Raw genomic sequence first — 14,057 nt, 5'->3', positions numbered from 1 at the left:
GCATGTCACAAGTAGAAGTATGTATACACAACCATAATCTTACACTGCACCTCGAGTAGCCGCTACTGAGAGTTCAGAAATCCCACGCACGGAAGGTCTTGCGCGCCCTCGTCACATCCTTCTCAGACTCCAGGACGTATTGCCGCCCACCAATTGCCGATCCTTTTCGGTACTTCTTGGAGAAAGCCCTGAACTTTGGAAGCGTCAGTAAGTGGCGCTTGGGCGCGTAGATAGTCACAGACTTACCTCTTTGGCCCAGTCAAACTTCTTCCACCTTGAGTGTGCTTCGCTGTCAAGCGTCCCATCTACTCCATCCTTCTCGAGCACCGATTCGATGCCATAAGGTTGCCCTTTGACCTCAATGCCATGCTGCCGGGCTTCTCTGACCATGGCCCCGCGCCATTCCAATTCCGGCTCGTCTTCGTCGCCTGGCCAAGCTCGAATGTTGTCATACAGAACACCCAGCACAAGCGCGATATTTTTCACCGGCGAATTAGGGCGCAGCAATCCATTCTTCTCGAAGGTGTTTAGGGTCGTGAAGACCGCGCCCCCAATGAGCTGAAGCGTCGCCAACAACCCGTCCGAGTCGTCAATATTGAACCAGCAACTCGGGTCGTACAGAGTCCAGGCGAACCCTTCAATGATCGACCATAATGCCGCAGGCGATGCGCCTCCTTTGTTGGAGAATTCGCGGTTGAAGGATAGAAGCTATCCATTCAGAGCTCAGCAAGAAGCACAACGAATCCCGGATTGCACTCTGGACTCACCTGGTTTTCCATCACCTCTTGAAAACCATATCCACTGAAATCAGAGAAGAAATGCTCCCCAACCGCGTCTTGATCCCTCACATCTACCTCCCATTGTAGACGAGCTATCAAAGAATACCCTTTGGTTGTAAGTATCCATGGATGCCCTGGAAGCTCGGTTGCCGGAAGCTTGCATACGCATTGCTTCATGCCACAGACTGATTTGCGTTGACCACCCTCGCTAGTGGCTCCAGTTGTAACTTCTGCGCCTCCGTGCTGTCCATTGTCTTCGTCGTCTTCATCCTCATTGAGTTCTTCAGAGTCATCAAAATCCAAGTTATTTGCCCTTTTTTCCGGGCGAATGTCCTCCAGCGGTCTGCAGAGCGTTATGTACTCGAACTCACTCGTGGCAGGCTGTGCAGCGGCATGACCCTATCTAAGTAAGCGAATGACACAAGAGGTGTTTTAGTCGAATGGTCAAGACACACCTCCCCAGTTGCATGTTCCGATGTAACCTCAGAAAGGTGGCTCCCATCAGATTCCTCAAGTCGCCGGACGAGAACTTCTTTGGTGCCAGTGTACGGCAAGTTGCGTTCTCGAAGGAGGCCGGAAAGTTCAAGCTTCTTCATCCTCGCATAGTCTCTAATTTCGTTTTCTTTGCCTGCCGCTGGTTGCTGCGACTTCCGTTTGGAAGGTGGTTGTGATCGGGTGGCATTGCCGTCCGTCTGGCTCAATGCCCGTTTGTTGCCTGCCATCTCCTGCTGGTGGAGGTATCTTTCGCGGAATCCAAAGACCTCTCAGAGGAGGAGAAGTGATTACAAGTATGAGATCCTGGAATCTTCCAGCCCTGATGGTTAGACCTTTCCCCTTTTGCGGTCAACATGTGACGTCAATTTCACCACGCGACGCGAGTCGGATCGCGCTCTCACGTGGTCACAGCTTTCATCGATGAAGCCCGTTTTGCTCATTCTCCATGTCATATGTAGAGCACAGAGGTTGTGGTATTTCGTTCTATCTCGTGGCGGCTTCGTTCAGGAAACTCTGGGCCGGACGACATGTTTTCCCAAGAGGCTTCCGTTACAGTTGGGGCGTGGTAATGGCTCAGAAACACAACTTCAGTGTTGAGCCGGTGGCTCGTTTCGCGGGCTTGAGTGCGGCAATTCGAAGGCCAAGGGTACGTGTGCTCTAACATATATTGATCGCACGGTCTGAGAGGATTTCAGGAGATCGCATTCTTTTCGTTTGATGAGGATCACAAATTTCGGCTAGACGCCTCGAGCCTTCGTTACTACTACCCACCTGCCCTGCCTTGCGATCTCAACAAAGGGTTCGAGACGTTCCGGCAACTCGATGACTCTGACGATGACCATCTGGACGGCCTGCTGGAAGCGATTATAGCGTACGAGAAAGAGAAAGGCTCCAAAACGGAAATTGACTTCCTGACATGGAGAGGGATGATGACCAAGGTGTGATATGCTTGACATAACTGCAAAAGACTCGCTCATGGCCCAGACAGCTGATGATAGTTCCCTTCTCCAAACTGGATGACTGGGAAATGAACGCCACCTTATTCCAAGGCACCATCTTCATTGAGGAAAATCACACCAAGAAGATTTCTTCCCGCAATGAGCAGTATTCATCTGCGGGACGGCCGGGCGCCATGTCCCAAGACCTTATGAGTTTCTGGGGATACAAGTTCGAGACTTTGTCCTTGATGCCGACACCATGGCCGGAGACCTCTCGAGAGTACATCGAATCCCGGGAAGATCTGATGGTTAGCAACCACGCTCAATACTGTTCCATCGTCCGGACTGGCTTCGGCAAAGTCAAGATGATTCTTGGTGGAGAAGTGGACGCCGTCATGGCCTTCAAGCCGGAAGACAAGTCGCAGCCGATCGACTGGGTGGAGCTCAAGACGACGGCCAAGATCAATAACGAGAGAGAGCAAATCAAATATGAGAGGAAACTCTTGAAATTTTGGGCACAATCGTTCCTGCTGGGAGTACCCAAGATTATCGTCGGCTATCGAGATCAGCAAGGCACATTGGAGCGCCTTGAAGAGTTGAACGTACAGAATATTCCAGATAATGTCAAGTTGAAGGGCAAGGGTTTGTGGGACGGACAAACCTGCATCAACTTTGCCGCAAGCTTCCTCGAGTGTGAGCACATCTTTAGACATGCTCGGGCGCTGCTAACTTCGACGCAGGGCTGAAAACTATCATCACTTCCGATGGCGTTTGGCGAATCCGCAAACGAGAAAAATCCTCTGTGCTGGAGGTCTCCAAGCTGGAAGAATCAGGGCACGGCGACATCTTGTCGTCAGCTTTTGTCGAGTGGCGTACCAACGGCCTGCTATCCCATCAGCTACATTTGCAGGAGCTTAGAGACGAAGTGAGACCGGCGGCATCCGAACCTCCATGAACGGTCTTCTAGCGGTGGCCCTTCGCCACTGTAAGGCTCCGGTAAACATCAACTGAGTTGGATCAAGCATCAACCTGGAGAAGTCGGTATTTGTACTTGCTGGCTTCCGTCACTTTCCCCGAACGCCACGGGTTGGCGGTTGCGGTGCCAGGCGACAACCTTCTTGTGGCTGCGACTGGTAAGATGTGCCCTCCACTCTTTACCAGTCATAAGTGTCTTCTGGCACACCTGGCAGGTTCTGGCTTCGCGGACATCATCATCATACTCCTCAATCTGTGAGAGTACCCTCTCCGCCATGGTCGAGAGGGACCTCGCTTTGGGTAGTTCGTCTCCTTTGAGGAAAGGGTCCACAAGCGCTTGTGCTGGCTCTGTCACGGCGGTCTCCCACCGGATTAGATCAGTGCAGTCGAGAAGGTACAGTAGATCAAGCCTGCCGGCAGCGCTCAGAGCTTTTGCCAGCCGAAGGCGAACAAATCGGTTCTGACGTTTAGCATAGCGTCTGGTGCTCGCTTTCACAGTGTCTATACCCTCACGCTCTGCTACCGTTACTTTTGCAGGATCGGGATTCAACGTTTGGTGCAACTCGAGCCAGGGCTTCATTTCTTTATAGCCAATCGATCCCCAGATGCCGCTAGCGAGGTCAACTGGCTCTGCCTCTTGTTTGAAGTCCTCTTCCAACTTTGCCATTTGCAGAACTTCGTCACACAATCCGTTCGCAACCATGGTGTCAACTCGGTCATTCAGTCTCCGCTTCAACACGGTGTCCTCGGCTTCCAACCATAAGATCAGACTTGCATATCGTAGTTTCATTTTACGATCGCCCAGGATGCCACCACCATGCATATCGGTGCTGTCCGCAGTAACTCTGTTCCGATCATCCAACGAAGCTTGACGCTGTTCAGCGTATATATCGGAAGCCTTTCTCCCACTCTGGAGATATATCTGGAGAGATCGCCGGATCTTGTTTCGGTCTTTAGGGTGCCACCTCTTCGCCATCTCAGGATCGACCTCCTGCAGTTTCGCGAAGATCTCTTCCGTCGAAGCCGACAGGATGGGAAACTCTTCGTCTTTCTCCATTGCATCGTGCTTTGGCCGCTGCTCGTCCTGGTGGGGAGTAAGGATAGCATCCTCGAAGAGCAAGGAAAACGTGTAGTAAATCGTCCCGCCCACCACTATCGGAAGGCGACCCCTGGCTCGAATCTCGTCGATAATGCGCGAGCTCTCCTTGACAAACTGCTGCACCGTCCATAGTTTCTCCCTGAGGCCGATGAAGTCGAGCAAGTGGTGGGGGATTCCATTCTGCTCATTCTCGGGGATCTTGTTGGTGATAATCGGAAGCCCTTTGTACATTTGCATAGCGTCACAATTGATGATTTCGCCATTGAATCTGGTGGCTAATTCGACCGCCAACTATTCCCTGTGGCGATTAGTTCTCCCCACCAGCATGATATACATTTCTCCCCACCAAGGATAGAAACTCACCTTCGACTTGCCGGTGCCGGTTGCACCGATGATCATAATCAAGGGGTCCTTTGGTGGAGAGGCCGCCATTTTCAAGCCGCGCCTGAGCGCGAGAGACATGAGACAACACCGTCTCAGGAATCTCTCTAGTCGAAGAAATAATCTGGAGCCTCTTTCCTCCTCTTACCCATGACCACGACGGCTAGTAGACGTGGACTAGACGTTCTTGAAAGCCGCCCCAGGACCTAGCACCATGGTTCTGTCAAAGCAGTAGCATAGAAATATCCGGAAGGCTTGAATCAAGGGTGAAAGAGGCCAGCTGATCGAAAGGACGAACAGGATTATGTCTTTCTGATTCCGAACAGTGCCAAAATTTAATACAGCACGACAAGATGGCAAAATGCGCTTGAAATGCTTAGTGCTCCGCAGAATTCGTAGGGTTGATCATGTAAGCAAGATGCGAAACGAAATTTCACCTGCAACTGCAATTGCGTCGGCTGCGCATTTGAGATTCAACTTTCGAGATCCAGCACACCTCTTAATTTCTCACATCCTGAACAAAACCAACTGCCGTGAAGAGCCATAGATAATGGCTGAAGTCGTTCAAGCCCGCACGACACTGACATCTCCCTCTCCTTCTCGAAAACGTTCCGCATCCCCAGCCGAAGCAGAGCTCGCCACCACCGACTCAACCAGCACCGCTCTCACAACGACAAATAATGAAACTTCTCTCGCCGCGACCTCGAACGAGGAGCCTCCCGCCAAAAAGACAAAACTGATTCGCCGCAAGCGCCGGCCTGCGCGGCCCCAAGTCGACCCCTCGACGATAAAATCCGAGCCTCCTCCGCAGACTGGGACGGTGTTCAACATCTGGTACAACAAATGGTCCGGCGGTGATCGCGAGGATGCCTACTTGTCGAATCATGCTGCGCCTTCGCGGTGCAATATCCGCAACGACTCCGGGTGGACGGCGGCGGACAGGACACCGGGTAGTTATTTCTGTCTGTTCTTTGCGCGAGGACTGTGTCCCAAGGGTCACGAATGTCAATACCTCCACCGCCTACCCACGATATACGACGTGTTCAACCCGAACGTTGACTGTTTTGGACGGGACAAACACAGCGACTATCGAGACGACATGGGCGGCGTGGGAAGTTTCATGAGGCAGAATCGCACGTTGTACGTCGGGAGGATCCACGTGTCGGACGACATCGAAGAAGTCGTGGCCCGGCACTTCCAAGAGTGGGGGGAGATTGAACGCATTCGCGTCCTCACAGGCCGGGGCGTCGCGTTCGTCACGTACGTCAACGAGGCGAACAGTCAGTTTGCGAAGGAGGCAATGGCACACCAAGCGCTGGACCACAATGAGATATTGAACGTTCGATGGGCCACGGTGGATCCAAACCCGCTCTCTCAAAAAAGAGAGGCCGCCAGGATCGAAGAGCAAGCGGCCGAGGCCGTCCGGCGGGCACTGGGCGAGAGAGCCGTAAGGGAGATTGAAGGACGCGAGACGAGAGAAGAGAGGGACCAAAGGCGCATCGAGAGCAGTTATGGGCTGGAAGGGTATGAGGCGCCCGAGGAGATTTGGTTCACGCAACAGCAGCAGAGGGAGCTGGAGGGGCAGAAGTTGGGCGAGAGAGGCTTGCTTGAGCCTCCTCCTGGCACCGAGTCTGGCGCTGAGCACCTGCAGGGGCCGCCGTCCACCGAAGAAGCACATACTGCGGCCCCGGAAGAGCATGAACCGCCGCAAGCAGGCCGGGAGGATGGTAACGGTCACCAAGCCTGGGGGAATAACGGCATCTTGTCGGGCTCAACGCTGGCGGCTCTCAAGGGATATACCTCGAGCACAGGCTCCAACAACGGAGTTTCAAAGCCTGCCGCATCAGCTGGGCCGCTTGTCGCATACGGTAGCGATGACGACGAAGATTGAAACCACCTAGTAGGATGACCACTACCAAGGAAAATGGAGAGATTCTTTTGATGCGAAACGCTCGCAACAGCCATTTTCTACTGGATTTTTATTTATCTTGCTGCATTCACGCTTTTTATTGACCTGTCATCCCTGCCCAAAGCAGATTTCTTTTTCAAAAAACTTGACGTCTTAGACACCATATAATCACTAACTACGAGGGGAAGTATCTTTCACAGTTCGCCATGCTGGATCCCTCCACCGCTCCCGCCGCTCAGGTCTGGCATCCTCATAATGACGACGACCAAACTCGTCCACCCTGTGAAATGCTGCGTGCGCTGCCCCTCGCCCGTTTCCGGGTTATACTGCTCCCAGGCGAACCCCGTGCGCTGCCACTCGCCAAACACGGTCTCGACCAGGTTCTTGCGCAGCTCGGTGTAGATCTTTGTTGCCTGGGATTTCATCTTGGCGGGAGGTGCCGGGTCGGTGGATTGGATGGTGTCGAGGAGGGATTTCAAGATGAGGTAGTTCATGTTGACCCAGATTGGGGAGCGCCAGTAATTTTCGTCCGTGCCGTAGAAGGGGTCGGATTTGGAGAGCGAGCGGATACCATGGGGGGACCATAGTTCTGAGGGTGAAGAGATCAGGTCGAGCACGTCGGGCAAGTGCGGGTGGGTGGGCGGCAATAGGCCGGTCATGAAGGGGAATAGCGAAATGTAGCCCTTGTGGCAGACGTGGACGGAGTCTTCGTAGTCGTCGATCGTGGCGTCACAGTAGCATTTATGTTCCGATGACCAGTGCAGGTCGTCGATGTTGCGGAGGATGGCTTTGTGTTGCGACGTGAAGTCGGGAATGTCGTCGGCTTCCGACAACAGAGTGGAAAGCCGCACGAGAACGCGCGACATCAGGCCCACCCAGGAGATCAAGTCGGTGTGAAGTTCGCCTGGATGAGGAGGTTGCGGGCGCGGGTAGTCGTCAAGGCCAGAAGGGAGGATATGTTGTGGTGTCCGTCCGCGCCAGCGGTATGCTTCTTTGGTGGAGAAGGCTTCACGGTCGTACGATTTGATGTCTCCAAATTGGGTGCGGCGGAACCAGTAGTACTGGCGTTTGAGCAAGGGGTATAAGTTTCGGAGCTCGCTTTCGATGTGTGCCTTGGACGTAGCATGTGCGGGACTCGACACTTTGTCCATCAAAAGGTCGATGATGAGGAAGAGCGTGGGTGGGTTGGCGTAGTGCGGGTATTGGACTTGGAATTCCGGAGGCACCTTGCTACGTGCTTCGGCGCCGAGAATCTGCTCGCGAGCAATCCAACCGTCCTGGTCCATGAGGTTGAACCATGACTTGACAATGTCGACCGTAACGTCGAGATCCCAATCCGCGATTGGGATGAGGTGGAAACCCTCATCCCATAAGAACCCGCGTGGGAAGAAAGGTCTAGAGGGAACGCTGGTGAAGAGCTCGGCGGGAGGATCCTTGACAATCTCCGCTCGTGCTCGTGCAGCCGCAGTCTCCTCCCAGAATCCTTCATTATCCTCGTCATATTCTGGAGCATAAGATCTGTCGACTAGGGAATCCCCATAGAAGTATCCAATTCCGCCGAACAGATTGGAGAACATGGATGCGGAGAAATCAGTGTAGGCAGGTTTGGTGAAAGGCGCCAATGGCTTGAAGACCTCTTTGAACTTCTTTTGGAATTCAGTTGAGGAATCCGAGATGGATTTCGAGAGAGATCCTGAAGATGCTGACGGGCCAGAGACTGATTTGAACTGAATGTCGGTCTCAAAAGCGCCGACAAACAACTTCTGAACCATGTGAAAATTCCCCGGACCGGGCTGTTGTTGGATGGAAAAAGCCTGCCACGGAGGTGGCATGTTCTCTTGTCCATACTGCTGTACGAGACCATCGATCTCAGACCTCATGCTCGCGAAAACAATGTTCTTGGCTTGCCAGATGGCATCCGGTGGTAACTGCAGGCTGCACAGAACCGGCCTGTCGAGTGGTTTGGAATCCCAAGAAGGGTGTGTTTTGTATGGCAAGAGATTCTCCGACGAATCCTCAAAGGTCAAATCGAACTGCCCAAGCTCGCTTGTCTCGCCATGCAAGGCCACCACTCCATCTTCCTCGTCCGTGTTCGTGAATGCAAGCTCACCCAGTCCCTCCATGCCTGCATAGAAGATCAAGGTTGTGACCAGTGTCGCAGGCGCGTCTTCTCTTGGAGTGCCCTTTATCCTCGCAGCCCAATTCCCGCCGTGTTGTCCGCCGGGAGTTTTGACAAAATCAATAGTCAAATCAATCTTGTTCCCCGTGTCGCGTATGACTTGTCTTCCGCCATTTCGAACATCATACTCTTCCCAACCGTAACCCGCCATTCCCTCGTTCTGCTCGCAGGTGTGACGGAAATTGAGCTGGGCAGTGCCATAGTTGTCAGTGTTGGCCCATAGCAGGCCGGTCAACAGGCTATTGGGGACTCGTGGTCGGACTCCAAAGTAGAGGTTTGGCCGGTAAGGACCCCATAGCAAGGTATCGTTCGAAGCGTGCGCAGTCAAGGAATAAAGTGAGAGAAGAGTAAAAATGGAGAGACTAAGTCCCCGGAGAGCCACAGGCCAGCTCGCATAGCTCAACATCCTGCCTGATTGCTACTTCGAAGACCTCACATCAACTCGCCATTTGGTTTTGGTCTGGGGGGACATTTCGTGTGGGGACATGTGGCCTCGAGGAAACATTATCGATAGCCATGTCAGGGGAACGGCGGCTGGACGACTTCTGCGCAGCCCTACTAGTATATCACTGCTGCGGAGCACACGACTTTTAGAGTGACAGTGCAGTGGGCCATTGCATGAGACTTCTCTCACCTCACACAAACAGGACAGCCAAAGGTGCGAATTTGGGGTATCTTCATTGTTCAAAGCACAAAAAAGAGAGACACTCGTCTCCAAACTATCTACTCTTTGCCATTTTCAGGCGCAAAAAGCTCACCAACTCCACAGCCTTGACCTCATCTTCCGAGCGAGAGGGACCCCGGACCTTCAAGGTCCTCTCCCCAAGGGCCCCTCCCCTCACAATCACCAGCCAGTATCCTCCGGCATTCTGGCTGCCGTAGCCCATCTCCAGCTCCTCCAAGGAGTGGAACTCCTCGGAGAGCTCGGCACTGAGCCCGGCGGCCCACAGAGACGACAAGACTTCCAGGCACGAATTCTTCAACGCATTGGAGTCGAAGCTCGTGACCAGGATATCACATCTCCTAGCCACAGCCTTCGACTCCGCCGCGGCGCTCGCTGTCGTCTTGGACGACTTGCTTGCCTGGGCGGAGATCTGGCCCCGAACGTAGCCGATTAGGTCCAGTATGTTGAGGCGGAACCCCGCCGCACGGGTATTCCCCTTATCAGACTTGGTCTGATACTCTTGGACCAGGGCGTCGTACCGCCCACCGACCGCCAGGACTTTCCGAGAAGCGCTGTCTGCGCACTGGAAGAGCAGCGACCGCCGGTAAAGATACTCCGAGTTGTTGCTGAGTGGCGCGATGAGGATCTGGGTTCGGACATTCATGCGCTGGAGGTACTTCGTCACCTCATCCAGGCGGCCCAAAAGGGGCAACGCCTTGCTGAAATGGTCCGAGTCCCCGAAAAGCTTGGACAGCTTCGTGCGGACTTTTTCCAAGTCGCCGTCGAAATTGAATCGCTTGAGGTCGCTCACAGACGTCTCGGCGATGTTGATGGCAGGGCTGCGAAGTTCCTCACGAATTTGTGTCCATCCATGTCCCTGAGTGTTGAGGTGTGATAGAGCCCGTTTGACATCGTGTGCCTCAACTGGTTTGATTCGACAGAAGTCGAGGATGAGGTCGAGCAGATCAGCATGATTAAGGTAGATTGTCCAGCAGCGTGCGGCCAGAGCAGGGAACTCGGTAAGAACCTCGTCAAGCACCTTCATCACCTCGGCTTCTTTCAAAGGCAAGTCTTTTGCACTGTTAGATATGAGGTCGAAGTCAACTTCAGGGAATTGTCTTGGCTGTGAACCTGGTGCAGCAGCTCGATACACGGTACCAAAGCAGTAGGTCTTGCTGTAATTAGGAGGACTTTGTCCAAGCGTGCGAGCGAAAGGGAGAGTAAGATCATATGGTAGCTGGACGACCAAGCCTGAAGAATCGAGAAAAGTGGCGGCATGTGGGTAGAACTCGGCTTTTGGGAAGATACTTTGCCGACCGACTTCCACTGCGCCATGTCGTCGAAAGATGGATTTCAGCTGATCGCAAGTAGATATCCAAAGCATCGAGTCGACAGAGGCTGTGCTGATTGTCGACTTGTCCTCCCAGGCAAGACTTGCAACGGGGCTGTTTGGGTTTGCGAATAGCTTCGTGATCAGCGCTTGGTATTCACCAGGATTTTCTGCCGCCATCCTGTCAATGTAGCGTTGAAACTTTTCATCTTCCAGTGGCTCGGGGATCACGCCGCTGTCAAGTAGCATCGAAGCAGTTGGTCTCTGAGTTTGATCATGGTCGATCAGCCGCGCAATAATGTCACCTTGTTTCTGGTGGCTTTCTTCCTTGAAGAGCTGGGGTAAGCGTGGTGGGTTTTCTTTGAGCCTGCCTTGCAAGTAGATACTTCTTTCGCTCTTGGTGCTGAATGAGAAACACATTTCGAAGAACGTGACTCCGAGGGAGTACATGTCCGCGCGTGAATCATAGCTGCTTCCCGTCCGTTCAAGCTCAGGAGGCATGTAGCCTGCAGTCCCAATGTGGTACGATACAGTGACCATAGCTGGCCTTGACCTGGAGAGGTCTGCCTTAGAGGTTGCTTGTCCGTAGCCGGCAAGTCCAAAGTCGCCAATCTTGGGAGTATCGTGTGAGTCGAGAAAGATATTCTCGGGTTTAAGATCTCTGTGCACAACACCGTGGCTGTGTATGTAGGCTAATCCCTCGAGTATGCGCCGAAACAATCGCCAGCCAGCATCGACATCTTTTGGCAGACCTCCGTTGATTCGATCGCGCAATGTGCGGCCGTCGCATAGTTCCATCTGGATATACAGTACGGATGGTTCATCGTGTATCAGCGAGCGTGACCGAGCAGGACTTGAAGGCACTTGTGGTGAGTCCTGGCTTTCGAACAATTTTACACCTTGTGGGGATCCAGGCTCTGGCGCGTCTGAACGCTCGAAAGGATCGGTTATTCCTTGCTTCTCCTCCTCTCTCTCTGGTTCTGGATCACTTTCAAATGGGTCGTCATCAAAGCCGTCGTCTGCGTCAATAGAAGGTGGATCTTGATAAGCAAACAGCCCACCATCGTCAGAGTCGCTATATTCCGCACCCTGATTTCGATAGACAGATGGTTCCATAAAATCATGACCCAGACTTAGTGGCGCCGTTTGAGGAATAGATCTGGAAGGGACTGCTCGCTGAGGTGGTTCTTCTACTTGTTCGTGTGCGCTCTCGTACCAGGCGTTGTAGTACCTGACGATATTCGGATGGTTGAGCTTCGCAAGCAGGGCGACCTCTCGTAAAATGTTTTCTAGTTCCTTTATCGACTCGCTCTTGATCTCCTTGACAGCATAAAACTGGCCGTCCAGTTTGTTTCTGGCACGCACGACTTTGCCGTAGCCACCTTGTCCAAGTACAGCAGACTCCTCCCATTCATTTCGATACCTGGAATTCCCAGGTCTGTCACTGTAACGTCTCACGCGTCCTGGAGTGTTGAGAAGAGTTCGGGACTGTGTCCGGAAGAGATTGTCATTCTCCTCGAAGAAGATCTTTTTGCTTGAGAGATGAAACGCTGAAGGGCGACGGTTCGGATTGGAACGAAACATTTCTTGCAGAAGTCCTTGAGCACTAGATTCGAAATCGACATCTTCGAGCACATCTGCAGGAGATGTGTATTTGGATTTGACTCCTTTGCCTAAAGCCATCTGCATCACGATCACGCCGAGATCCCATATGCAGGTCTTGTTTGTTCGTGCCGGCATTTCGTTGTTGAGTTCGGGAGCGATCCAAAGAGGCAGCTCATCTGTCTTTGTACCAGACTTGTCTCGGACGGAATCAACAAGATCTCGAAGTTTTGTTCCGTAACCGTCGGACAACTTGACTGTAACCCCTCTCTTTGGCGACATGAAAAGCATGACATTTCCAGCATGCACCGCAGGATGGACATAGCCATGTTTATCGAAGAAGACCAGAGCATCGACGAGTTCTCGAGTCCAAGTGCGGACTTTGGCTGGAGTGAGCGGTCCCGAAAGCTCGAGAAGATCATCGAGAGAGCCTTTATCAGCAAATTCAGAGAGAATAGCTAGGGTCCACTGGCCTGTGCCATCCTCAAGGGTAATGTGCTCAATCTTGTAGTTGATCAGGTCGACGACATTCTCGTGATGATGTTCCTTTGAGAACTCCAGGTCCTCTTCAACGATCTCCATACATTTCTGCATCTGAGCCGTTGTATTTGCAGTCTCGGCGATGTAGATATCCTTGAGGAGGAGCTGCGGAGCTTGAACACGTTCAGTATCCACTCGAGGGGAAACGATAGTGATTTTCTTGTCTTTCCTTCTGAGGATGACGACCCTGCCTGAAACTGCCTTGAATTTGAACGGTGTGTTTGTGACTGTGTCTTTGCAGGTCATGGTCTGGTCAAAACGGGTCTGTTCTTCGGGTGCGTCGTAGAGCACCGCCCCATCTTCCCCAGTGGCTGTGCGAGAAAGATTGGATTTCTGGCGACGTTGTTTCTCACTTTCGACCTGCGAATACAGTAACTTTTCTTTCTCCTCTGCTTCTTCTGCCTGTTGTCTGCGCGCGCTTTCTTCTTTCTCCTGGAGATGCTTCTTAGCTAAAGCTTCTTTGGCGGCACGTTCTTCTTCGAGGCTGAGCTCCGTTTTCTTGGCAGCCTTGTCTGAGACGGTCTGGTCAAGGAAGTCCATGATGGCAGTGTTGACCACGTAGACTATCTCGCTTCCTTGGTTCTGTTTCAGGTTGGTAGCAACAATGTGCTCGATTTGCTTTTTGAGGTCAGGGTCTTTGGGCCCAATCTCGACAATATTGATCTTTGGGAGCACCTTCGGATAGTCGCGTGGAAACTCGAAGATGAGTTTGACGAAATAATCGCGACTTTCGAGAGGTGAGACCCGAACTTGAAAAGCTAAGTTCTCTTGAGTCTGCCGCTGTGTCAAAAAGCGTCGTGTTAAGGGTGTGGCAGGAACTCGTTACCTTCCACGCATCTTTCCTGCCCCGGATGCGCTGAAACTCGTCAGGATAGATTGCTTTTGTAGCAAGGAACTCGTTACACTGGACTTCTGGATAGCCGTCGAGTTCTTCTTCGAAGTTGCGCTGAGATTGTTCAAGTGGAGGCGGCGTCGTGGGTGTCTGTGGTTGAGGCGCGGGCACAGGCACCTGGGGAGCTTTCCCTTTCTTTTTCGCCGGCATGATGAAGAATTCACTTCAGATCCCCGTAGGGACCTGGAGACCCGCTTGGTGTTCAGTCTTTTGCCGCACAAGTCTTGGCACGTGGCTCCTCTGGAGCGTTTGCCTGGTAGCCGCAGCGACAGCT

The 14,057-nt window shown here is 52.8% G+C and overlaps 6 protein-coding genes across 6 annotated transcripts; 2 read left to right on the top strand and 4 right to left on the bottom strand.

Moving 5' to 3' along the window:
- Positions 1–73: 73 nt before the first annotated feature.
- On the bottom strand, positions 74–1,501 carry Z520_07484 (uncharacterized protein; the record flags this gene model as incomplete). The annotated part of the gene is made up of 4 exons (XM_016777981.1): positions 74–193; positions 247–708; positions 768–1,178; positions 1,235–1,501. The coding sequence occupies 4 exons, from the start codon at positions 1,499–1,501 to the stop codon at positions 74–76; spliced, it is 1,260 nt and encodes a 419-aa protein (XP_016630887.1).
- Positions 1,502–1,842: 341 nt separating this feature from the next.
- Z520_07483 (uncharacterized protein) lies at positions 1,843–3,167 on the top strand (the record flags this gene model as incomplete). The annotated part of the gene is made up of 4 exons (XM_016777980.1): positions 1,843–1,920; positions 1,970–2,212; positions 2,263–2,905; positions 2,953–3,167. 4 exons carry the CDS (start codon positions 1,843–1,845, stop codon positions 3,165–3,167), a joined length of 1,179 nt encoding a protein of 392 aa, XP_016630886.1.
- A 69-nt stretch (positions 3,168–3,236) lies between these two features.
- On the bottom strand, positions 3,237–4,748 carry Z520_07482 (uncharacterized protein; the record flags this gene model as incomplete). The annotated part of the gene is made up of 2 exons (XM_016777979.1): positions 3,237–4,577; positions 4,650–4,748. The coding sequence occupies 2 exons, from the start codon at positions 4,746–4,748 to the stop codon at positions 3,237–3,239; spliced, it is 1,440 nt and encodes a 479-aa protein (XP_016630885.1).
- A 469-nt stretch (positions 4,749–5,217) lies between these two features.
- Positions 5,218–6,558, top strand: Z520_07481 (uncharacterized protein; the record flags this gene model as incomplete). Its single annotated transcript, XM_016777978.1, has 1 exon — positions 5,218–6,558. One exon carries the CDS (start codon positions 5,218–5,220, stop codon positions 6,556–6,558), a length of 1,341 nt encoding a protein of 446 aa, XP_016630884.1.
- A 212-nt stretch (positions 6,559–6,770) lies between these two features.
- On the bottom strand, positions 6,771–9,161 carry Z520_07480 (uncharacterized protein; the record flags this gene model as incomplete). Its single annotated transcript, XM_016777977.1, has 1 exon — positions 6,771–9,161. One exon carries the CDS (start codon positions 9,159–9,161, stop codon positions 6,771–6,773), a length of 2,391 nt encoding a protein of 796 aa, XP_016630883.1.
- Positions 9,162–9,474: 313 nt separating this feature from the next.
- Positions 9,475–13,933, bottom strand: Z520_07479 (uncharacterized protein; the record flags this gene model as incomplete). Its single annotated transcript, XM_016777976.1, has 2 exons — positions 9,475–13,665; positions 13,718–13,933. The coding sequence occupies 2 exons, from the start codon at positions 13,931–13,933 to the stop codon at positions 9,475–9,477; spliced, it is 4,407 nt and encodes a 1,468-aa protein (XP_016630882.1).
- Positions 13,934–14,057: the final 124 nt, after the last annotated feature.

The sequence above is a fragment of the Fonsecaea multimorphosa genome (genome assembly GCF_000836435.1).
Source record: "Fonsecaea multimorphosa CBS 102226 unplaced genomic scaffold supercont1.15, whole genome shotgun sequence".
NCBI classification, from domain to species: domain Eukaryota; kingdom Fungi; phylum Ascomycota; class Eurotiomycetes; order Chaetothyriales; family Herpotrichiellaceae; genus Fonsecaea; species Fonsecaea multimorphosa.
Note: the sequence above shows the minus strand (reverse complement) of the source record. Positions and strands in the feature narration are given on the sequence as shown.